Source organism: Anastrepha obliqua, chromosome 4 (genome assembly GCF_027943255.1).
Source record: "Anastrepha obliqua isolate idAnaObli1 chromosome 4, idAnaObli1_1.0, whole genome shotgun sequence".
NCBI classification, from domain to species: domain Eukaryota; kingdom Metazoa; phylum Arthropoda; class Insecta; order Diptera; family Tephritidae; genus Anastrepha; species Anastrepha obliqua.
The window spans coordinates 68,580,934-68,606,273 of record NC_072895.1 but is presented as its reverse complement, the minus strand read 5'-3'; the positions used below and the strand labels follow the sequence as shown (position 1 = coordinate 68,606,273).

At 33.6% G+C, this 25,340-nt stretch overlaps 1 protein-coding gene across 4 annotated transcripts; it reads left to right on the top strand.

The window, feature by feature from the left end:
* Nucleotides 1-1,375: 1,375 nt before the first annotated feature.
* Nucleotides 1,376-21,742, top strand: LOC129243396 (microtubule-associated protein RP/EB family member 1). 4 transcript variants are annotated; one of them, XM_054880370.1, is made up of 8 exons: nt 1,376-1,664; nt 10,759-11,100; nt 11,158-11,303; nt 14,206-14,488; nt 18,603-18,739; nt 18,804-18,886; nt 20,469-20,559; nt 21,555-21,742. In XM_054880370.1, the coding sequence occupies exons 2-8, from the start codon at nt 10,980-10,982 to the stop codon at nt 21,603-21,605; spliced, it is 912 nt and encodes a 303-aa protein (XP_054736345.1). In that variant the 5' UTR covers nt 1,376-1,664; nt 10,759-10,979; the 3' UTR covers nt 21,606-21,742. The 4 variants fall into 4 exon arrangements, with proteins under 4 accessions (XP_054736345.1, XP_054736346.1, XP_054736347.1 ...); XM_054880371.1 differs by having other exon boundaries at nt 1,378-1,664; nt 20,469-20,541; XM_054880372.1 differs by lacking the exon at nt 14,206-14,488 and adding an exon at nt 17,694-17,952 and having other exon boundaries at nt 1,384-1,664.
* The last annotated feature ends 3,598 nt before the right edge of the window (nt 21,743-25,340 follow it).

Sequence of the window (25,340 nt, the reverse complement as noted above, 5' to 3'; positions counted from 1 at the left end):
TCAGTCCAACTTCTGCTACGCAATCCACAGTACTTTTGCGTAGAACTCCTTTCCGCGTGGGCGGCTGTTGTTGTTGTTGTTGTAGCAGCATAAACATTCCCCATTCTTACATACGGCGAATGCTGCTGGAGTGGCAATCCTTGGGCGGATATAAATCCGGGTCGTTTCGGTAACGTAGAACCGACTGTCGCGTGGGCGGCCTTCGGCCTTGCTTCGAAAAAATAACCCTCATCAGTCCAACTCCGGCTACGCAATCCACAGTATTTTTGCATAGAGCTCCTTTCCGTGTTAAAACCATTGAACCCAAAATTAAAACGTCTATGTAGTAAGGAGACACAATAACCCCCATCCCCATCATTAACTCTAAACTCAAATACTTAATTTTTGTTAATATTTTTATTTTCATTTGCAGGCATCCGGCAACACCATACTGTTGTCATTCCAATCTTCTTCTTATTCGCGTTTAAAATTGGAAAGTGATTGTGTGACAAATGCATTTGCATTTAATTTTAATAAAAATAATTCGAATATAAGGATAAAAATAAGTAAAAACACGCGCCTGAGTGTATATTTGGTGAATTTTAGTGAAGTGTTCAAAAATATATGTATAGTGTAATGTGTCAAATTATACTGAAGTTAACGAGGGTATTTTGAAGGCAAATAATTACGAAATTATTATTTCCCGAATAATTTGGAGTTATAAAGAGTGTTCCTTAACACCTCACTAACATCTGCACCAAGTTTCATTAATAAAGACATTATAGTTTGCCAAAAATTGCCCAATAGACAATATTCTAAATTCTAGCCGTTAAAACTGCATAAAGAAGAAAGTATTAAAAAAATAAAAATCTCAGAAAAATAAAAACTGTGTACGGCTGAGTATATTTACCATTCGATCCAAAATTCAACGATATAAAGGGCTTTCCAATAACAGGTGGTGTTAAACAGGGGAGATGACTAATGCTTTTTAAGGCCGGAATTGGTTGACATTGGTCTGGACAATGTTTATTTTCAACAAGACGGCGCTACTGAAGTTGGATTCTCATCTATTCGAGTCACAGACCACCCTTTTAACTGATCTACTACTCTTTCAAGTCGTTGTGTTTGTCTATTCACCACAGCTACTCGTTGTATTTGTACAATTCGAAAATATCCGCTCGGCGCTCGGCGTTCTGCAAATGAACAACGACTGATGGACTGAACGAGTTTGAGCAGACAGTTTGGTCGCATTTTCTGTGTTGGTTACACGCGTTGTTTAAATTTTGTAATATATCGGTGTTAGACCACTTGCACCATATTAAATCAATTGAAATTTCCTGAAACTAGAAAACTACTAAAGCAAAGCGGCTGGCAGGAAATTTAAATCGGCAAGTGAAAAGGCAGAAGGCCAAACTATTTAAAATTGTAAATCTTAAAACGTTGCGTTTTAAATCAAAACTAAGTCGAAGAAAAAACGAAATACAGTCATTGAAATTATTGTGGAAGATTGTGTTGAATAGAAGAAAAGAAGCAATTTGAGGTTCTGTGTAAAAGTTAATAATTTTGCTGGGTAAATTAAGAACAAACAGGAGTTGTGAGGAAAATTTAGAGCGTGAAGTTGGGGGAAAAAGCAAGAAACGAACGAGAAGAAAAAAGAAAACTGCGAAATTTCCGCTTGTAGAAAGGTGAGTGCATGTGTTTGTGAATGTGCATTGCGCTCGTTAAAGCGACGAATGCTTTGGATGAACGAATGATTTACTGTGCGAAAGAGAGTGCTAAGGTACAATGTTGCGGTCGACAAGGCGCGGCTAGTACGTGAGTGTAAAAGAGTGCACAATTGAACGCTAATTTTTTGAAGTGCAAAATATTTCAAAAGAAAGAACCGAAAAGGAGTAAAGAAAATAAAAGGATGATGATTAATGCTGTGTACGATGAAGGAGAAAAAAAAGTTGCTATCGACTGCGGATAATGGTGATGACGATGCACTTAAGAAGACTTGAAGATTTTCGAAGTGAATCTCACAAGAATACTGCAATAATTCGTGAAATAGATGAATGAAAGAAACGATGCTATATGCACTTTGGAATATGTTGTGGCTTAAAATAAAAAGCAACAATTAGGCGAAGCAACGCATTTGATAAAAAAGCGTTGGGATAGAGAAAGAGGGAGAGAAATTTCTAACTTAAATCCCTGATACACTCACGCATCTGCAGCTATGCACACAAAAAATGTATGTAGGTATAAATATACTGAATCTCCATAGGCGTGCATATTCGAATGCTTCTTATAATTGTTCTTCATATACAATTCCACAAATGAAAAATGCATATGTGACTGGTTCGTTCTATATGAATAGCAATTTGTGATTTCGTGGTTACTATCAGCACCTGTTTTGTCAGTGCGGCCACTCCCATATCTATAGAAGGGTTTTAAGGTATTTTAAGAGAGGTACTATGAGTAATGGGGTTTATCGGGAATATCTGCTGAATAATCGCATAGTAAACATAGGGGGTGTCTTGTTACTTTCTTCACCTGATAGCTAAAATATAGATAGACATATCCATATATACATATATATTTCTTGAGTATTACGTCATCACTTCATGAACTAAATTCCATTGGCACTATTAATACCTATGTATCTCAAAGTTGCTCAACATGTTTGTAGCCGGTCTTGAGTTTGCATACAGCCGCCTACTTAACTTTTTGATATTTTGCTCAAATAGCTATCGCCTATCTTGTATAGCTCATTTTGCATTGAATTTACCGCAAACACTAGACAGCGACGATAAGAGTGAAAATGTTGGTATGAGAAAATAAGAAAAAATTTCCTAGTGATCAATGGCAATGACAACTTTTTTTCATGGAGTCCCACTTTGCGAACTTTTTTGCATAATAAGATATATATATATGTATTACTACTACTACTTTATATATGTAATACTACATATAATATGTAGCTTAAATAAACGATATCAGGTATATTGTTTAAACGCTCATATTCTATTGATAATTTTTAAACTATAACTAATTGTAATAACTCATAATGAGTTTATTTTAGAAACGATCAATGTTTGACATATTTCTCAAGTTTCGCCGTAACCCACGCGTTTGGCGTGACCGGTTACGCGTTTGAAAGATTTATGGTAGCTTTTTTTGAATCGTGTTGGAAGAGCCTTTGCAATCGGAGTTGCCAACTCAAAAGGAAACGTAGAGTGGCTTTCCAAATTCTTGTTCGCAATGCTATATCTGCTGCATTTTTAAATTGGTATATATACTTGAGCACATACATAGGTATTTCATTCAGCTTATAATGGGACACTTCCCTTATTTCATATTATTTATTTTAGTTTGCGAGTTTGCAAGCACAAGTACGCCATTTCCTATGAGCATACATCGAAGAAATAAGTAATACTAATATATATGCCGATATTGTGCGTAAGGCCAATACCATGCAGTCACTTGTTCCTCTAACTAGCAGTTTGCATGTTCGCCATGTCCACTTGCCTCTGCTTGACGTCTATTTAATCAATACCAATGCTTTAAGTTAATATAAGCAAACCCAAACAAACGGACCGGCAAGATACGGAGCAACGGAGCAATGTACTAATGACCACCGGGGAGGGCAATCGAGCTAAGGTCGTTGTACGCTTACTAAGTGCTACTATATCTTAATTGATACTAACAGCTAGCAGAAAATAATAATTTCACTGGAATGCAGATTTTTATTTATATGCGATTGTTTTGTAAAAGTTTTATTTCTTTGAAAAAAAATATTAACGAACCTACTATTCAAAATGTTTTATTTGACTTATTATACACATTCATTGGGACATTAAAATAGGTACGCTGCCTTTATCTATCGATTTGCTTGTGCCGCTCGAAAAAGTTAAAGTTATTATTGAAATTTCGCTGTTTTTACGAATGACATCACTGCTTCGATGTGAATTTAAATTACCCGTTTTATTAATTTGCGTTATTGGTTGCACAGATTGCGTTATTTTCATAAAGTAATTTTGTGTGGCCACTGCAATAGGTACTTTGCGGATAATTCTTGCACCTTAACTAATTAAGTGAAAAATATTGAATGCAACGTAAGAAGCAAATTAGATTGTACAAATTTATAGCTGAGTCACTTGGACGGTCCAAAAATTTTGTTGTAAATGATCTTAAGCCCAAAAAATCCACAGAACGAAGCGGTGGCAGAAATAAACCGACTTGCATTACTGATCATTTAATTGTGACTTGCTAGGAGGGAATCTTTTAAGTCATTAAATGCCATTGCAGCTGAAATCAACTACCAGGCAGAACAGCAGAAGAAGAAAAATTTTGCTCAAGAGCTCAAGACATGGCGTGGATCAGAGGGTATGAAAAAATGGTATATCACACTTTGGAGCGATAAAACAAAAATAAATTTATTTGGAAATGATGCTGGACGAAATGTCAGAAGTCGTAAGGGCAATTGTTCTCACTGCGGTTCACAAAACAAGACACAGTGGAGCACGGGGACGGCAACATAATGATTTGGGGATGCTTCTCTTGGTATGGAGTGGGGCCTGTGGTCTAAAATGGACTAATTTATTTCCACGGACGTACTTCAATAAGTGTTGCTACCATTTGCCGAGGAGAATATACCACTTCGGTTGCTTTTCATTCAAGGCAATGGCACTTTCAAAAATAAGTAAGATTTGTAGCAAAAAATTAAAAAAACTACGACATTTCACGCCTGCAGAAACCTACGATAGGATTACCCTGTCTATGCCAAATCGAATACAAAAAGTCATTCACAATTATAATGGACACAGTGGCATCGTATTTATTTCTATTTCGTACTTATTTCAATGCCTACATGAATATTTCCTTTTCGTGACTACTATCACTAGTTTAAATTTTAAAAGATCCTTCAATCAATATTTATATTTGCTATATTAATCTATGAATTAAAAACCACATACAATTAATATCTGTTATTATCAATTTAAAAAAACTTGAATATTCCATATGAACGTGGAGGCTATATACCATATTTCAAAAACCATTGCGTACATTTAAATTGGTGTTCGTCAGTGTAAGGCATTAATTACTGGACAACTTTGTATATACCGCCAAATCGTTCTTTTAAAATAAACTAAATATCCATTATAACAAAAATGAACGGCGGTCGCCCTAGCCATGAAACACCAAATGATAGAAAAGGGGTTTCTTGTTGTTGCTGTAGCAGCATAAATATTCCCCATATATATAATATAAGTGGAATGCTGCTGAAGTGACAGTCCTTGGATCTAAATCCGGGTCTTTCTGGTTACGTAGAAACGGACTGCCGTGGAAGCGTTCGAAAGAGGGCATTTCTACCATACAAATTTAGGTTGTTCCATGGCGTACAAAGTAAAATGTATACGCTTTCTCTCTTTTTATTTTATGCAACCTGTTTTTGAACATTCCAGCATTGATATAACATATGTATTTGTTCCAGAAGCATTCAATGACCAACATATGGTTTAGAGAAAGAGGTAAAGAGAGCGCACAAACACCTAACTGCAGAATGTATACGTACAAACATAAAAAATACAAGTTGGCTGTCGTTTCTGTTTGTTAGCAGTGCCTGATTTTTGCAGGTATTCAGCAGGGCTATTTAGATTTCTTCCTCTTTTTTATTTGATGTGCATATTTTTATGGAAAATGTCTTGCTTATTCATGGCCTTGCTGAAATTGCAATAAAATTTAGTTCCAATATATACTGGTACATAATACAAGCAAAATATTGCCGATAACAGAAATATGGTTAAGAACCAAAGAAAATTACACCTTCCTATTAGTGAAAGACACATCTTTCTAACTGAATGAATCTGAAAAATAAAATATAAAAATAATTTTCAATGCTCCAAATGCGTATACATTCATGCCGTGACCATTGACTCCCTCGACAATAGTTCGATTTGATTGATCAAAATGCTTCACAACCATTGAGTGGTGATATTAATTCATTCTCACTTCTAATTATGCTCACAATTGTTAGTACAATTGTTTAACATTTACAATTTTTGTGTTTGTCATTTTTAAATACTTACCAACGCTAACTTCCTATTTCCCTATTCAGGTTCTTCCTCATTCCACAACAGCAGCATGCAGCGGTTGATTTGCGTAGGCTTGCCGGTCGGTCGACCCAGCCAGAGTTGGCTGGCGAACGGTAAAGTTCATTGTTCGCTTGATATTGTTCGTGAAAGTGCTGATGAATACTTCGGTTGTTAGTGTTGTTCTCATGTTGTGTCTATTTTGGTTGTTAGGCTTTAGAAAAAATAGAAAAATAAACGCGGGACATTGCACGTTGCATACGATAGCAGCAATCACATTTGGGAACTCGGTTCGTCATTTGAGCATGCGGCATGCGGCATACGGCATGTGGCATTAAACATTCTCGAGCATCGCGCCTATTCGGTGGCCATTCAGCAACAGTTGCTTCAGATTTGTATGTATGCAATTTCTAAATCTTAAAATTCAATTTTTTACTGTTTGTTTAGTTGATTCTGCATTTAATGTTGTTGGTGTGTTTAAAATAGACTCACGTAATAAAGTCCGCTACATACCTTTGGAGCAAACATTTTGCTCTCACACAAGGTAAGAAGTTTGTCAGATGCAAAATTGAATTTCCGTGTTAACTTTCGTTCCATACTTAATTTTATACTACGCACACCGGTAGTGACTTAAAAGATGGTCTAAGCAATTGGGTATATAAATACTATACATATGCACACTTAAATTTTTATTGAAAGGTTAAAAATTACAAAAATGATTTAAAACTCTCAAAGCGCAATTTAAGGCTGTCATATGATGTAGACTGAATAAAAAACCAAGGAGAATATACTAATTAATTTTCCTGCCAAGTAATATTTGTAATTTCGCTGTCTGCAGCGGGTATCAATCATAGAATTAAATTAAATTGTAAATTAAATAGTATTGCCACTGTGGAATTTACGCTACTTGAAATATCCGAATTATAAGCATAATCAGAGCTGCAGCCCGAGTGTTTTTTAAGCGGTCGTGCTTCGAAAGTCTGTGAGTAACTTCCTAATTCGTTTATGCCAAGAAAATGCTCTTCTTAATAAAAAATGAAGGCGTGAAAGAATGCACGCACCCGTCTTCTATTATATTTTTTTATTACTGTTTCTCTAGTAGCGTTCAGCAAAAATGACAACTTTTTTTTTATTATTTCGATATGGCGATTATATTTCATATAATAACAATATTTATCTAATAACAATGGTAAACCTTCGAGAAACTAATTACCAATTATATATGCACTTTCACTATTGTTTTTTTTTTTTTGTTTTTTTGTCCGCACCTAGATGTCAATGATAAAATATAATATAAAATAAATTCGACCCAAAGTCAATTAAGTCAAATATTAAAAAACTAACTCTAAAAGTTTATTGAAAGTATTAGACTACTTTGGTTTTTTTTCTCATTGAAAATAATAAAGCGCCCGAAAATATGCAAAAGCGAGACGACATAAAATTCGTCACGCATATAAAATATGTAAACCTGATAAATGAAAGTATCTTATTTTTGTTTGGCATGTAGAATTTTAGAACGCGGAATTTACAACGTAGTATTTGCAAGTTAGAAAGCGGAGTTTTTGAGCGTGTAGAAAATACTATCGCAGTATTTAGTATGGAAACCCTTACTGGAAAATGTGCATGTGCCTTATCGGCTACTGAGCGTGCCAAAACATACTATAGAGAAAAAAGAAAGCATTAATAACAATAAAAGGTAAAATTATCAAATGCGAGCGATGTAAAAAATATAGTGAAACTGTAAAAATAATATAAAGATTTGTAGCCATTAAAAAATAATGCGTGCATTTATTTTTCAGTCGCTCGTTTGATACATAGTAAGAACGCAATGGCTGAGATGGACATCAGACATTGATTTGAAAAAAAAGTCGATAGTTCTTCGGAAAGTGAAGATGGAAAACCCAGTGAAGTTATTAACAATAACAAATGCGTAATAAAGCCAGAAAGTGAAGATTTTGATTTTGATATCGCAGATGTGAAAAAATGGTACAAGTCTTGTTATTGATAAACCGAATTTTGTACAAGGCCACACAAGCAGAAAATTTAACAAGAATGCTAACATCAAAAGATTGAATTTTACTCAATATATTACAAAAAACCAATTAAGTTTGCATGCATTAGAAACATGATCGGTATTTTTTTGAGTAATTCGGAAGACTACCGCAAAACAATTATGCATAATATTAACGCTTTAGAGGACAATTGCCAATTGTTCAATTGGACGCGGAAAGTGCCGAGATGTTTAAGGAAATATTCGTAGGTTTTATCGAAGACTGGCTCAAATTGTCTACAAAATCTCATGAATTCACGAATACATGGCATCGCAAAATATTCAAATTGATGAAGTTAAGGGTATTTTGGAAAAACTGCGTACTAAGCATATCACAGGCTCAAGTGTTTGTATTTGCAAACTTAAATTTATTCGGTATAAAATGTTTCACGACTCAAGTCCCGTAGGTCAAAATCACGTCAACTGTTATGAAGTTCAAAGGAAAAAAGATTGGTTGAAAGTAAATGGAAAAAATTTGCGCAACCATCTACGTTCACGCGTTGAGCGTTAGAAAGTTTACTGGTTCCAAAATAACAAAATATGGCATTTCTTCGCATTTATCTCTTGATGTCTTAGGCTACATTCCGCTAAAAGACATTGACATGAAAACATTTAAATCTATATATCTGACATCCTATCCAAAAAATATAAAACTTCTAATGGCGATGTAAGCAGTGGCGATGAAGGCGACATCGAAATTGGAAGGCCTTTCAAATTTTTAAATATAAGAAAATCATCGTTTGATGCACAAGCGGTCTGATAGAACGAGTTCCAACGGCACCTGACCATTCGGTTGGAAAGGACTAGTTTCCAAGTAGAATTTGCTTTATTGTAGGCGTGCGATCAGAATGGACGTGATCCAGAGTCGCACTGCTACGATGGATGGAAAGGGCTAGTTTCCATGCTGAGCCTTTCTATCTATCTAATGGGCAATGTTCTACAGTGATTAAATAGCAGCCTCTTGAAAATTTTCATGTTACCACAATTTTTTATTTGAGTTGGCAGTTAAAACTTTTTAATCCTTTTCTCATTAATTTCTGCTTTAAAAAGTGGTAGTCTAAATCTGTTACTATCCCTGAGTAAATATGAGTGGGGTTCGTTTATGTATCTTAGGTTGCCGCTCAGACAATCAGGTATCCTGCCCTGCTTTACATTAAATACAAACCTCATAAATGATAAAATATTTGCTGTTTCACGTTCAGCCAATTCAAATCTCGGATCATTTCATCATTATGCTGTTATAATATTAATTATGACTATTGTTGATTGCGTTTAAATTTTTAAAGAAACATCTACTTTCATTTCATAATTTGGGTTTGATTTTTGGTTCGCTACACCCCAATATCTATAGCAATTTTTATTTTTATTTTTTTCACACACCTTACATACACTTAAAGAAGCAGTAATACAATTAAGACAGCTGTTTTTGTTTATTAAAAATGCTCATATTCGTACTTACGAGTACAAGATTATAGTGGGCATGCATCCAAATTTAGCTAAATTGTTTTTAACGTTGAAGTTTGGATTTCGTTGAACATCTGTTGCTTGTGCTGTGTGCCAAACTAACGTGAGTTCATAGTACACACGCGCATGTCATGCTTCACTTATTGGCTTAACAATTAAATTAAATATAGGAGTAATTAGTAGCGATAGCAGAATAAAGAAAAATTTATATTGTACATATATACAGTAGGTTCTGTTTTTATGCGGCTTTTTTTTATGCGGTTTTGAAATAGTGCGGTTTTTTTTTTAATTACAAAATGCATGTCGACCTATCGGGAATTGTACATATAAACAAGATTTTTAACCAGCTAAGCAAAAACTCATCACAGATTACATCAGAAATGCTAACCCTACAAGTATGGAACCGCCTGCATAACTATCTAGATCAGACGTGTACATTTCCTAAAGTGACGAAAGTGATTTTACGCCAAATCCTAAACGAACGCGCAATATGTGGGTATTGTCTGATTCTATTTCTGACTTAAATTTATTTTTCGATTCTGACGTTTCTTGAATAAAGATATAATTTTCAAAAATACAATATTTTGTTTATGCGATTTTATTTAATTATTTCAGATTCACGCGGTCTATGGAACGTATCTATAGTTATAATATTGGACTAGTGCCCTTTTTTATGTGATTTTATTACATTATTTCAGATTTATGTGGTTGTAGCATTTGAAACGTATCTATAGTTTTACTATAGAACTAGTAGCTTTTTTTATGCTGTTTTTTTTTTATGCTGTTTCTTGCGGAACGTATCTACCGCATAAAAACAGAACCTACTGTATGTATATCACCGCAAACAGTAGTAGCAGCAACAAAAGCACTGCTGCAAGCAGATTTGGTGGCGCTACCACAACCCACTCCACCTTAAAACATGCCAAATTCGTAAAATAAAGTCCGAATCAAACAATCAAATAGCTTACAAATGGCTCTGATGAAGATCTTTGCCACGGCTATAATATAAATTAGTTCAACTATTCGATCTGCTTCGCTTGCTTCAAAAATTGGTTGCAACTTGAGTCGCTCTTCAAGTAATTTTGTCTTCGTTCGCGGTTTTGGGGCGCATTTCTTATGATACCACATAATATTTACATACATACTTTAAAGGCATACTATAATATTTGTGTTTCGTTCTTCTATTTGCTGCAGTTATTGGCGTGGAGAGATAAGACGACAACGAAAAGGAAGATATTAAGTGCAAGAGCACCACAATAACCACTTTGGTTTACGTCAGTTGCTCTGTCAGTCAGCCAGTCAGTCAGGACAGAGAGAAGAGGAGACGAGACAGTTAGCCAGCTATTGAGTGTGCAGTAAAGCAGAAACGAAGCAAGATAAAAACGGGAAAAATAAAATAAAATACCAATACAACAATGGCAGTAAACGTGTACTCCACAAATGTGACTACCGAAAATTTATCCAGACATGATATGCTTGCTTGGGTAAATGATTGTCTGCAAGCACAATTTGGTAAAATTGAAGAGCTGTGCACTGGTAAGTACAACTGTTTAGTAAATTTTACATGACCTTCATTGCCTGCTTTAATTTTAGGCGCTGCTTATTGTCAGTTCATGGATATGCTGTTTCCCGGTTCGGTGCCAATGAAAAGAGTCAAGTTCCGCACAAATCTGGAACATGAATATATTCAAAATTTTAAAGTCTTGCAAGCATCTTTTAAAAAGATGGCGGTTGACAAGGTAATATGAGAACTAATATATCTTTTTTTGTGTAATTTTTTGAATATTATGAAAGTATTACGTGTTATATGAATTTAATTTTGAGTTATTTGAGTTTTAAATAATTTTTTTTCTTTGTATGGTTAACAGAAAATTTTGTTTGGTATGCGAAAGAAAATAAAATTAGGGCCATAAATTAAAAAACAAAAAGAAAAAACATATATATGTATATGAAGAAAGCAACTTACTTTTGACGGAAGAAAGTTGTATTTTCCGAAAATAAAATGCAATAGGAAACATTATAATAAAATCAAAATTTCGTAAGAATATTTAGTTTTCAATGTGATTTTTTTAAATACAGCTTTAAATTTTGGTTTCACAAATACTAGAAAGGAAAGTTAGAATTATAATAGTTATTTGCATGAACGCTGTTTAATTTTTTAACACGTATGTACATTCATATATCCCGTAAAAATTGCATACGAATTCCGAACAAAAAAGTCGTTTGCTATAATAATGACTAGATTTTGTGATATTCAAGTGTGAACACTAATCTTGCTTTTAAAAAGAAGAGTCATTAAAAATTACTGTTCAGGATTTTTAAAACTCTTAACCCCTGACTTTAATCAATTTCGACTGAAATCCATTTCTACAGTTTGTGCGGAGTTCTTTGTCTGAAAGTCCTGGTAAATTAGAATTTTTTAGTAGTAGTAGTCTTAGAAATACCACTTTTAATTATATGATACTTAATTTATTTAATTATATGATACTTTTAAGAGACTGAGAAATTTAAAGTTCATGAAAAACTTCAATATTCTAAATAATATGATTTCTTAAAATTTAATTTTGTGCCATTAATTCTTAAATGGGGAGTATTCCAAAAAGTTAAGTAAAAGTTGTTCAAATTTCGAGTATGCCGTTTATAGCTCATTGAATTTTGATAAATTGCGACCTTGAAGTATTTTAAAACTCATGTTGATTTTTGACAATTTTTTTGTTGACGCCGGTGGGTGTTTTTTTCATCAAAACAAAAATATGTTTATAATTTTTGATTGAAAATTTGTTAAATTTTATTTGAAATTTGAGTTTGAAACATGCATTTATGTTGTTTTTGTTGGCGAATTAACAATGTTTCCATAAAGAATTATTAAAACAAAATAAGAAATAAATAAATTGTCAAAAAAGTTATTTGCATTTGAACATAAGTGAAAATTTTGAAAATTTTCGACGCATATTGCTTTTTTAATATTAAAATAAGTAGAATAAAGGTAGCAAGGCGAATTCATTAAAGGTTGTGGCACTAGACGAACAACGATGTTTTATACATTAGAATGTCAGAATTGAAGAAAGAAGAAAAGAAAAAGAAAGGGACGAACCACGTTGAACAGTCGACATGTAGTTGGAAGCACTCGATAATGATGCGAATGGAACTGCTTTTCGTAATTTTATTTTGTGCTGACATCCTAATGTACAAGGCGAAACAAATCGAGTCAGCTGGTCTAGTACCACTTGAAAGGTAGGCTGTAAACTAAATTTGCGTTTACGGGCATAATGTATCCAAAAAAAAACTACAACCGAAAAATTTTGCTAGTTTTCGCTTTGAATATGGCATGGTAGCAAGAGAACTAAACATCCATTACTAAATAGTTTGAAGTCTTTTTCAAACACAAACTTAATAGGAAGAATTTCCTTTTCCGGAACTTTGCTGAAACAAGACATTGTTAAAGCGAAAAATTACCAGTTATGAAAAGTGGTCAATGTACGAACCATATTATGAACGAAGCGACCTTAAGCTTCTAAAGTCGGGACTGTTGCCAATAAGATATAGTAGATTATGCGCTGTTGCCGCTGGTCTCTGTAAAACTCTTCTCATGCGTAAAGTTGAATTCAGTAGAGAACTGCGAAATGCAATGGAACTAGTTTTTTCACTTAGAAAAATTGTAAAGGGCTTTGAAAAAAAAAACGGCATATAATAATACCTAATAAAAAGTTGTGCCTAAGGGCAAAATTTTTTAACTTTGCTTTACCAAACATTTACGACCACCTAATATTATTCCCAGTATATGGGTTTTTTTATTGCTGCAGTACAAAATATTTTTAATAAACCTGATAAATGCTGCTTGATGTAATTATGGGTCGTTTTGGTAATGCAAAGCTGATAGTTGAACTACCTGCATATGACCTAACATATCGACTGTGCCTTAAAAGCTTTTCATTCGTTTTGCGTCTTTTAAGCAGATTTGTATTTTGATTGTCTATTTCGATGCTATCCATATTTACAAACAAAGAATCCTTGATTATGTTTCATGTGGTTATCAACCACTAACTTTAACATAAGCTCCAGCGTAATTTAGGAAGAGGTAAGGGTGATCGGTTCTACGTTATCGGAACGGTTGATTTATTGTACATACAGCCAAGGACTGTTACTTGAGCAGCATTATCCAAAAATTAAAAAGACAATAACAAGAAGGGTGGGTATGATATCGATTACTTGCCAATTATATCAAGCACATGAACTGCTTGTCTTGTCTTGTGCGGTTGTCTTTCCAAACCCATGCTCAAATAAATAACTATTCGCCGCAACTATACGCTCCAGTAATTAGAACATAAAATTTTAATTAGGGATAAAAATTAAAAAAAATCTTTATAATTCTAAAATAAATCAACTAATTTTTCGATAAATGAGCCATTCTTTGATCAATGTGACAAACTATAATGAATAAATATGGCTGTCTGAACTTGATAGCTTCCGTCTTCTTTAACAGTTTATTTTTCTAGAATATTCTATCGGAATACACCTAATATGTAGTTCAAGCCGCTTCATTCGACCACAATAGCTGGGATTCTAAGCACTACATATATTACATACATACTTACATTAACATTCAACTACCTAAACTGAATTCTGATCCATGATTTGTAGATAATACCAGTCGATAAGTTGATAAAGGGGCGTTTCCAAGATAATTTCGAATTTTTGCAATGGTTTAAAAAATTCTTCGATGCTAATTATGATGGGCGCGAGTATGAGCCGTTAATAGCACGTAGCGGTATTAAACTGGGCAATGGCATTGGTGGTGGTGGCAGTAGTGGCCGTGGCAGTAGCAACGATTTACTCGAAAAGCGACACATACAGATGCCAAATCGAACACACACTCTACCGGCTGTAACACAACGTACTACCGGCAGGCCGGACCGAGGTGGAGGTGGGCAAAAAAGAAAGACACGAAGTCCTATAGATAGTGTGAAGTGATGAGAGGAGGCGGAGAGGAAATGATTCATCTAACTTTCCAAATTCTCGGCACTTCATAGGCAATGCTGGAAAATATTTAAAATTAAATATTAAACGTGAAGCACGAGTTAATGAAAAAACTAACAAAAATAGAATGAGAAAACGAACAAAATTGAAAATAAAATTAAGCGCGCATGTCTATAAAAGCGAATTCAACAGTGCCGCATACATACCTTCATACATATTGCTATGATGACAACTTTTAGCACAAAACGCACTGCACTCTGTACTAAGTAATTGCACATATGTACATACATACACACACATATGCACTCACGTGCACTCCATCATAGAGTTGAATACATGGCGATCATAATAAGGGGCAGAGGTCGCCTTGAACTTTACATAGAAGACTTGTTATAAATGGCTGTTGGGCACGAACCGACCTAGTACAACTCAAGACGACCTCTCTACGCCGTCATTTAGCTAACACCCTGGGGACTGGTTTTTGTATCTATGTATTTATATTCTTTTTTTAGTTTCATATGTTTGCTAGTTACATACATAGTTATTTTTTTATTATACGTGTTAAGGCTGTAGACGAATATGTGCGGCAACTTTTGTTTACTTTTTCATATCCATGTGGATTTTTGTTTTTATTTAATTTTTTGAATTTTTTACTATCACGACATATTTATGTGCATACATCACACCATTTTAAGAGCACTGCTGTTGGCACTCATTATGCGTTGATCTTCGCGCCAGCAGGTTTACGTGGTGACCCTCACTAATTTACAATTTCGTCACTAGTGTGTACATAAGCATTAGGGTGACCGTCGGTATGAAAAAATTGCTTGAATTACTAATCTTAGTAATCTCTGACAGAACTCACAAGTCTCAGTATTGACTATGAGGGCTAATTTTAAGGATTTTCTCATATACCTATGTACATAAAATACACTGGAAAATCAGACATATCATTTTGAAAACAAGTAACACAACAGTGTAATGCGGTGCGCGGGTGTAACTTAAGTTACGATAAGTATACATAAAAGGGTGTGATACCGAATTTCCATATGGTGTGTCTAATGTTTCAAAAGGGAGCGTGTCATTATTCTGTTTTACAAAATTCTGGATGACAAAATTCTGTAAATTGCAAAAAAATTCTGCTTTTTAAAATTATGCTTTTTAAAATTCTGCTTTTTAAAATTCTGCTTTTTAAAATTCTGCTTTCTAAAATTCTGCTTTCTAAAATTCTGCTTTTTCAAAATTCTGCATGTTTAATGCGAAAAATTCTGCTTTATTCAAGTTTTGTGATTTTCGTCATACAAGAAGTAACAAAATAATACGGTGGATGATTGCGTAGCCGGAGTTGGATTGATGAGGGTTATTCTTTTGAAGCGCGGCCGAAGGCCGCCTACTGGATTCTATCAAAACTGAAGAAAAAATTATTATTAATATTTTTTATTTAATATCTCGAATAATAATAAAAAATAATAATAATAATAAATTAAATAATTAATATACATTACCTCTTTAACATTGTTAACATTGTATTTTAATACAGAATTTTGAAAGCAGAATTTTAGAAAGCAGAATTTTAAAAAAGCAGAATTTTAAAAAGCAGAATTTTGTTTTTAGAATTTTGTACAGACAGAATTTCGACACCAACCCGTTTCAAAATTATGAACAAATAAAAATTTCTCATTGCTCTTGTTTAAGGCAGCTTTTATGTAGCCGATAGACCAGGTGTCATAGCCATACTTTTCAGCATTTTCCAAGTGAAAACTAAAAAAATCGAAATTGAACTTTCTGTGTCTGATTTTTTTATATTTTATGTGCATGAGGGGAAAGACTGTACCTAGCCATTGTGAGACCCCTTAGAATAGGTTCACGTAGTCGATTTTAATTGGCAATACTGTGCTTTAAAAGGCACGTCGGTGTAGTCGTTTTTTCCACTTGGTCACCTTAATGTGGGCATATATAGTTATGTATTCATTGTGTTTTTAACGGTTTTAATGAGACTTTAAAATCGTAATTTGTTCATTGTTTGTTTGTTGTTCAAGTGCTGGTTATATCACATTTTTTATTTTATTTAACTTGTGTTGATAAGTTTCACTTTTTAATAAAATATGAATTTCACATATTTTTACTATACTTTCAAGCTTAAGTTTATTATATACAACTTATGCACTTACAGTTATGACCCCTAAAGTAGCAGTTCGCACTACACTGAGTTCAAAAAAAAAAAAAATTAAATAAAAAAGGAGTTCGAAAGAAAAATTTTACACAATTACCAATGGAAGGCAATACCCAGATTTTGAATATGTTTCTTTTAAAGTATTTTTGCGAAGATTTACAGTATTTTAACGAAGATTTTAAAGTCGATCTTTCTACTAGACAAAAACAATTACGGGTTAACGAGGAGACTAATTTACATTTATTATTGTTTCCGCACTTCCACGGTTTTTCAAAGTACCAACTTACACAGCGATTTTCCATTTTCAGCTTGCGATTAGCGAGATTTTACTTTAATTTAAGATTGCGAGTGTAATTTTTTTCGACGCCTTGACTTTTCCGTTTATATCACAGTTGTTATAAGCGAAGACGACATTTCCACTGTACGTTGATTGATTTCAGCACTCGTGGGTTAGTTTTGCGGCTCTAGAGTTTTGCATTTAGATGTTGAAAGAAAATATTGTATAAAATAATTTCATACGCAGCATTAAGTAAAGCATACAAAAAATTAATACAATTGTGCAAAAGCTAAAAGCTAAATTAAACAATATCCTCTGTAAGTGAATATTTAAAAATATTTGGTTTATTGCAATATTTACAGAGAATTTCATACACGGTATTCGTTAGGTCCCAGCGGCGCGTTGTAGATAAAAAAAAGTACGAGATCTTCTTTTTAATTTTTAGATGAACTGCAATTTTTGTGCTGCTACTTTTACATATCCGAACTCTTTGTGCTTTATTGTGATTACAAATAGTATTTTTCAAAAAATAATATACTTATAAATATTGTACATTGTTTTTAACCTTTTGTACTATCTGTTTTTTTTTTAATCACTATTTCACGTTTCTTTTGTATTTTATCATTTTATTTTATGGGTTTTGTTTCGTCTTTTCTTTTGCTTTACTCTTTGGTTTTTTATTTTGTATATTCCATTTTTTAGATAATCCCAATTGACAAACTGATCAAGGGCCGTTTTCAAGATAATTTCGAATTTTTGCAATGGTTTAAAAAATTCTTCGATGCCAATTATGATGGCCGAGATTATGATGCCAGCGCTGCTAGAGACGGTGCACCAATGGGTTTTGGTTCGGGTGTGGTGAAGGCTTTGCCTGGCACCGGTGGCGGCTCGTTATCCTCACGCAAGCCAGTGTCCATAGCACCGCCGGCGCGTACCTCAACAACATCGACAACACGGCCCAGTATGTGGTGTTGAATTAGCTATATACATATATATTCTATATACAAATCAATCATGACTTTTCAAAAGCTTAGTTTCTCCTCCCTCAATCTCTTTTTACTCTTATATATGTTATGTTTTCATATGTTTGCACTTTTTTATTGTTTGTACATGCATATATGTATATATATATATATAATATATATACACATATTTTGAGTACCAAACCATTTGGATTCGGTAGTATTTATGTTTATAAGTCCATTTAAGACCATACGTCCCGTCTATCCATTTTCTGTATGCAAAAGTAACTTGTACTAATTTATAACAATATGATTTTGAATTTGTTTATCTTTTCTTTTTTATTAATCAAATATTCATCCAAACTCATTGTTTAATGCTTTGTAGATTTCTTGTTTTTTTCTTCGTTCCATTTAACAAAATTGAGAGCACAATTTTTCCGAAAAAACATTTTCACATAGAAAAAAATAGAAATGTATCAGAAAATTTTATAAATATTTAGAAACGCGTACGTGCTTCACGTTTGTTAAATTTATCCTTGAAATTTCTAAAACTTTTATTCACAATAATTTAGAGTATATGCTAAGGGTGTGCTAACATTGCTATTCTTTATTTTCCCCTGACTAACTACGTACCTACGCACCTATGCAGTTTCTAAAGTACCACCACGCGCCGCAGCACCAGTCGTAAGTAAGCCAGCCGTGAATAATACAACCGGGGCAATCAAGAAGTCCGGGGATCCATCTAATGCGGTGTCGAACCAACAAATCGAGGAATTGTCCAATCAGGCATGATTTAGAATGGTTGTAAATAAATAAATAAATAAGATTCTAAATTTCTCTGCTCTTGCAGGTCATGGATATGCGTTTGAACTTGGAAGGATTAGAGAAGGAACGAGACTTCTATTTTACGAAATTGCGCGATATAGAAATTCTGTAAGTAAATGGAGATTGCGGAATAATGAGAGAAGCGTTGGTGATGCGTATCATTGAACATTCTAAAAATTTCATATAGAAGATGAGATCAGAGTTGACATCATTTATAAACTTTAAACGTAGTTAATGGCGCCAATAAATGTATCTATCATGTGCCATAAAAAGTTAAGGGAAACGTGTTGGCATAGCAGTGTTGCCGAAAAAGTTATGAAAAAAATGTATTGCCTAGCTTGTAAAAGAGTTTTATTTTCAACGCTTTCAAACAAAATGAGAATTTAATTTTTGCGCTCGTTAAGTTAGAATTTGACATAGCTACAAAATATGAAATGAGGTATATTCTGCACGTTACTGAGTATTTTATTACAAATTTAAACGTAAATCATCTATTTCACGGTTAATGACATGAAATGCACCATAGGATGTGGTATATATAGTTTATTTACTATTGTAGCAAGCAATTCTGCATCCTTTGAGGAATAAGTCTCTCATCTTTCTTACTGAAAACCCTTGAGAGACTGATTGACCTGCACATAAGAAGTGAAATTCCTCGGGGTCGACTATCGCATACTCAACATGCTTATTGCAAGGGTAGATCGGTGGAATCTGCCCTACATACAATCGTGAAAGAGATGGAGGAGTCTCTTTTTCAGAAGAAGTTTGCGGTAGGCGCCTTCCTCGACATTGAGGGGTCTTTTAACAAGGTAAACTGGCGACAGAACTGTCGCGGCAGAGTGGGGCGGTATCTCCATCCACCGGAAGGTGAGTAGAGGCACTCCGCAAGGTGGGGTTCACTCACCATTCCTCTGAGTTGTTGTTTTAAATGAGGAGGAGCTGGTGAAGCGAAGCTGCAGTGAATCCTCTTAAGACGGAGCTCGGCCTATTTACGAGGAAACATAAAATACCCAGAGCTCAACTTCCCTCACTAGGGGGGGCTCCTCTGATCTTTCTTCGTTCAATTCTTCACTGCGATGCCAAAACGACTGCCATGCAATGATTTAATAACATGGGGATGCTTTTCATCAAAAAATCGCGTTTGTAACGCGTATCTATAACTTGATGCATTCATTTAGGAATATCGAACGTTTGCGCATTATTTTCCCCTTTGTTTAGGAACATTTGACTTTTTATTTATGCAGCGCAGGTGGTATTTGGGAAGTTAGTCACTACGTCTACTCTATAATTCTCTCGTGGAAACAAGTTGAAGCAGACTTACGGGCATGGTCCTTATTATATATATACATATATATATATAATTGACGCGTACATCCCTTTTGGGTGTTTGGCCGAGCTCCTCCTCCTATTTGTGGTGCGCGTCTTGATGTTGTTCCACAAATGGAGGGGCCTACAGTTTCAAGCCGACTCCTAACGGCAAATATTTTTATGAGGAGCTTCTTTTTTCCTTAATAAGCTGATAAAATAACAACAATAAAATTCGTAGTTGATTGTCCACTGCTAGTTTTTATTCTTGTGGACTAGTCTTTGGGTATACTCAATGCAAATCATAACCAACGCTTATCTATTATTTTATAGCACACATATTCTACATATTAAAAATAATATTTTCTTACATTTTTTCAAACAGCTGCCAAGAAGCGGCAGAAGGCGACCCGCATCCCTTAATACAGAAGATTTTGGATATTATGTATGCGACCGAGGTAAAGCGCAACACTTCTGTATGTGTAATTTCATTTGTATATTTAATTTTTTCACCCCGAAAAGCTCCCCTTCAACAAAATTAGTAATGTTTTTTATTGTAGTTATTTCAAATGCCAATTTAAGAAGTGAGAAATCAAAAAAGAAAGAGATGTACTATTTACTAAAAAAACAGCAAAAAATAATCAATTTCTGTAGCTAATTTAAATTGTTTATTTAACTTCTCGGTATTAATGTTAGTCCTATTTTTGGTTTCTAATTTCGTTATAAACTGTTGAAATTGTGTAAATATATATTTTGTAGAGGTTTTTAAATTATGCTTTCAATGTACAATTTTTTAATATTTGTCTAATGTCAAAAAAGTTTAAAATTGTAAATTAAGTATGTAAAAAATGCAAATGCTTATTTTAGCGTTGGCGTATTTGACAGTCTTTTTTAAGTAAGTTATTGCGCGCAATACATTGTGCTTACTTTGGGGCCTTTGGGGTGCCCCAACAATGTATTGGAATTTTTTAAATATTTTTCGCGGTGAATTGGCATTTATTTATTTGATATGTATTATATAATACTAACACAATTTGGCATATGTCGTCTTAACAGCCAATGACTTTCTATTTTATGTATTAATTTAAATTTATAACTTTACTTTTTCTTTTTTCTTTCTTTGTTATCATCAATACACTGAAAACAACAATAAATACATCATGTCGCCGTTGAAAATTTAATTGAAAACATCACACCACGCCAACCCGGCACCTGGCACTTGGCACCTCCTTTACAACCTTCACCAACTGCCACAAAACCCGCTACATCATTCATCCCGTCATGCGCATATGTCGATGCTTGCACCGCTCCAATATGTATCACTGGAATATGTGCTTAATTTTTTTTTGTGTGCGCAACCACATTTTTTGTATTTATCTGCTCACTTCCATGTAACGTTCATTCTGTACCTGTACACACGTCCTCTCCATTCGAAACATTACACACACATTACACCATTACACATTGACAGGATGGTTTTGCGCCTCCGGATGAAATTCCGCCCGAGGATGAGGAGTATTAAAAGCAACAACTACCAAGGATTGATTGTAGAACTGCAAATTAAACAGAAACAGATACTGAAACGAATGATTATAATACAAAACAAGATTAAATATAATAATACAAGAATTTAAGCATAATAAACTATGTTAAACATGATGGGTAAATGTTGAAAATATTAATGTACTCTCAATGACAATTTAGAATGGAAAGTTACGGCTACTGCTATAACTACATATTAAAACACTGATGCTGAAGTGAACAGATATTAAGGCGAAGTATCTAAAATTTGCAAAATTAATATAAACTAAAATATAAACACGAAAATAAAATTTAAAAAATGTTTTAACACGAAACACGTTAATAATAAAAAGAGAACAAAAATTAAATTACTAATTTACTAAGAACTGACTACTGTACTACTATACTAATTTACTACATACTTAGTTGACGAGTAACGAATGACTGAATTATATAGTAAGATTATTGCACAGCGAACTAATGGGTAGCAACTTAACTTTCGGCAGGTGGCCACCATCGGAACAACCTGGATTAATTTTCGTCGGAGGACTGTTGAAAGCTTTCCTGGAATGCTTTTTGCTGTTAAAGCAAGAACAACAACCGTATGAAATAATGTGTAGCATAAATTATCCGAAATTATTATTAAACGCACTAGGACAGTTAAATTGTTTATTTTTGGAATAACAGCTCAATACAATTTTACAGTTGACCAGTAAGAAAATTGAACATTCTAACAACTTTAATAACTTCAGCCTACTAACTTCCTATGCTGTTATCACAAAACACAACTGGGTTCAAATTCGGTATGCTTATGTTAGACGCTCTGTAATTTGTTAGTGAAGACAAAAATAATTTGCTGCAATTTGAATTTTCGTTTTTCGTAATATTCATATTTTATAAAATATGTTGTTCTTAATTATTAGAAACTGTAAAAAACGTAAGTTTTTTTGAGTTGTTCTTTAAATATTTAATTTTATTTAGTACTTTTCAAATTACTAAATTGATTTATAATTCAAATTGTATTTTTGGGCTTAAGTTCTTCGGGTAAAATATTTTTTTTTATATTAGTTGAGATTTTTATTTCTCTATGCCTTGCCTTGGGCATTCGCATTTATTATTATAATTTTTTTTTAATTCGCGAAGAGCATTCGTGCATGCCATACATCACATCCGCTCACCTGGTCTCTTAACACGCGCACAATAAGCAATGTTTTTTTTTGTGCTATAATGTTACTTTTCGAAAATTCGTTTTGTTCATTGTGCTTTTTTATGACTTCTGTATCTTTATGTATCTTAAAACCAAGTTTGTGAAAAACATTTTTAATAAAAATGAAGTTTAAATATAATTAATACATACAACTAAAATATCCATTTGCATTAGAGGCTGTGCTTTTTATTTATTTTATTTTTAATCACTAATTTTGCTTTCCGAAAATTTGAACTTGTATAGACTTGAGACATGAGAAATATGAATCGAGCGAACTTAAACCATTTTGTACCGGAGAAATTTCATCTGAACACTGAAATATTGCTCGCCAATCTGAACAGAGTAATAATTGAGAGACCGTAGTTGAATAAGTTCTGCGTGACTATCATTCGGTTGCCTCGAGTTTGAAACTAACAGAAGGCATGAAACATTATATGCCAGAAAATGGTGATGAAGTTGGAGCAGATGCCTGAAATCTTACCACTTTATAATGGATACGTTTTCATCATCAATTTAACTAAACAGATTATGAAATCCCTCCATCGCAGAAGATGGGTATTGGGAGGGCATACATAGATAAAAAAACACCGTAGTCGTATGTTTGCGCGGGACTACCATTCGGTATGGCCACAACTATAGTCTTTTTTTTTGATAGCGGTCACCATCCCCAAACCTTCGAGTGTATTTCTGTCATGAAAAAAGTTTTTGATAAAAAACCATTGCCGTTCGGAGGCGATATTTAACTATCGGCCCCTTTATTTGTCGTACAACATCAAGACACATATCACAAATTGGTAGAGGAAAAAAATATGTATGTATGCGCCAATTATATATATAATATATAGTGGCCGCCGTGACCATGCGGAAGTGACTCAAACCTGTTCACTTGCATAAAATACCAAATGATAGAAAGCGTTTTGTTTTTTCTAAAAGCTGGACGCCCCTCAGCAGGCTATGGCAAACCGCCGAGCATATTTCTGCCATGAAAAAGCTCCTCACTGTATGTCCTTCCATTTGTGGAACAAACAGAAGGAGCAGCACGGCCAAACACCCAATAAAACATGCAAGCGCCAATTATATATATCGTTCGGGTGATTTATATCGTTCTCCAACAAAATTTGAAATCGTTCTATGCTTTTGCAAGAGCAACAACGAAAATAGGCAAGAAGTTTGGGATTTATCACAAAGGTGTATAACATAGAAAATTTTTGAAAAGTTGGGTTTCGTTTTCAAAGATTCATTTTAATTTCTTTAGATTTGAGTGTTCTTTGCTTATATCTTTGTTTTTTTTTGTAGCTTTAGTTGTAGGTAGGTACTTTAAATATTTGGAGGTTTTTTAACATAATACACACACACAAAGTAGTTGTATTTTTAAAAGCAGGAAACTATTAAATACATATTTTCTATTTCGTTCTATTCTTTTTTTGTTTGCTTTAGGTTTGAGCTGTTTTCTAAAGTAACTTCGCTAAATAAACTGTATAAAAAGCTCCTACAACATGCGAATGGACCACCACTCTGTGTTAGACCTATTTTTGCGAACCAGTTTTTTTGTTGTTGATAACCGGTAAACAAAAATACAACGATTACACCGATGGTTAGAATTGAATTTAGTTTTAAAGTGCTAGCAAATTAATGACATATTTATAGTTGAATTTATCGTATTTGTTGTTGCGTGCACATTACAGACTCACTTTGAAGCATAGGGAAAATACTATACATATACAACAAAACGAGGTATTAAATATGTTGAAGACGGTTAATCAAATAAGTTACAAAGTTATAGAGCAACATTATTTTAAAAAATCCGGCGCTCGCGGTTACATATCATTAAATGCAAACACAAACCTTTTGATGCACGTATTTGCATTAAGAGTCATGCAAAGTTTACGATGCATAGCGTAAGTCTATGTCTTAATTGAAATTATAACTTTTCCACATTCAAAAAACCGATTTTTCACGTGTTTTTTGAGTGGCGGAACTTATCAACACATTTCTGAACACAGGCGTACTTACATTAATGAAGAGGAACTCTTAATATATTTTATATAAATATATACACAGCTACAGTAAAACGCTTTATTATGCTAAAATAAGTATTATGTATCATTGAAACATTTAAACGCCTTTCGAAAAAAAATCACAGACTTAACTTACGATACATGCATATATACATATATGAACATGGATAAATTTAACAGTATATTATTATTTTTTTAGGTTAAAGCGTTTATATTCTTGAGAATGAAAAAAAGCAACGTTTTTGTAAATATTGTGTTAAACGTTTCTTATTGAACTGATGTCTTTAGATCAAGTTTGTAATATGTGCGTTATTAGAGTTTTGCATACAAATTGACACAAAATCATCAAATCTTTATTCATCTGATAATCAGGCAAATATTGCTCATTTGATAACAATATATACACCTACATACCATACATACTCATAAAGAATATAGAAATACAACATACTTGTGAAGAAAACTATTTAAAACTAAATATACATAATATATAAAAGAGAAAATACATATA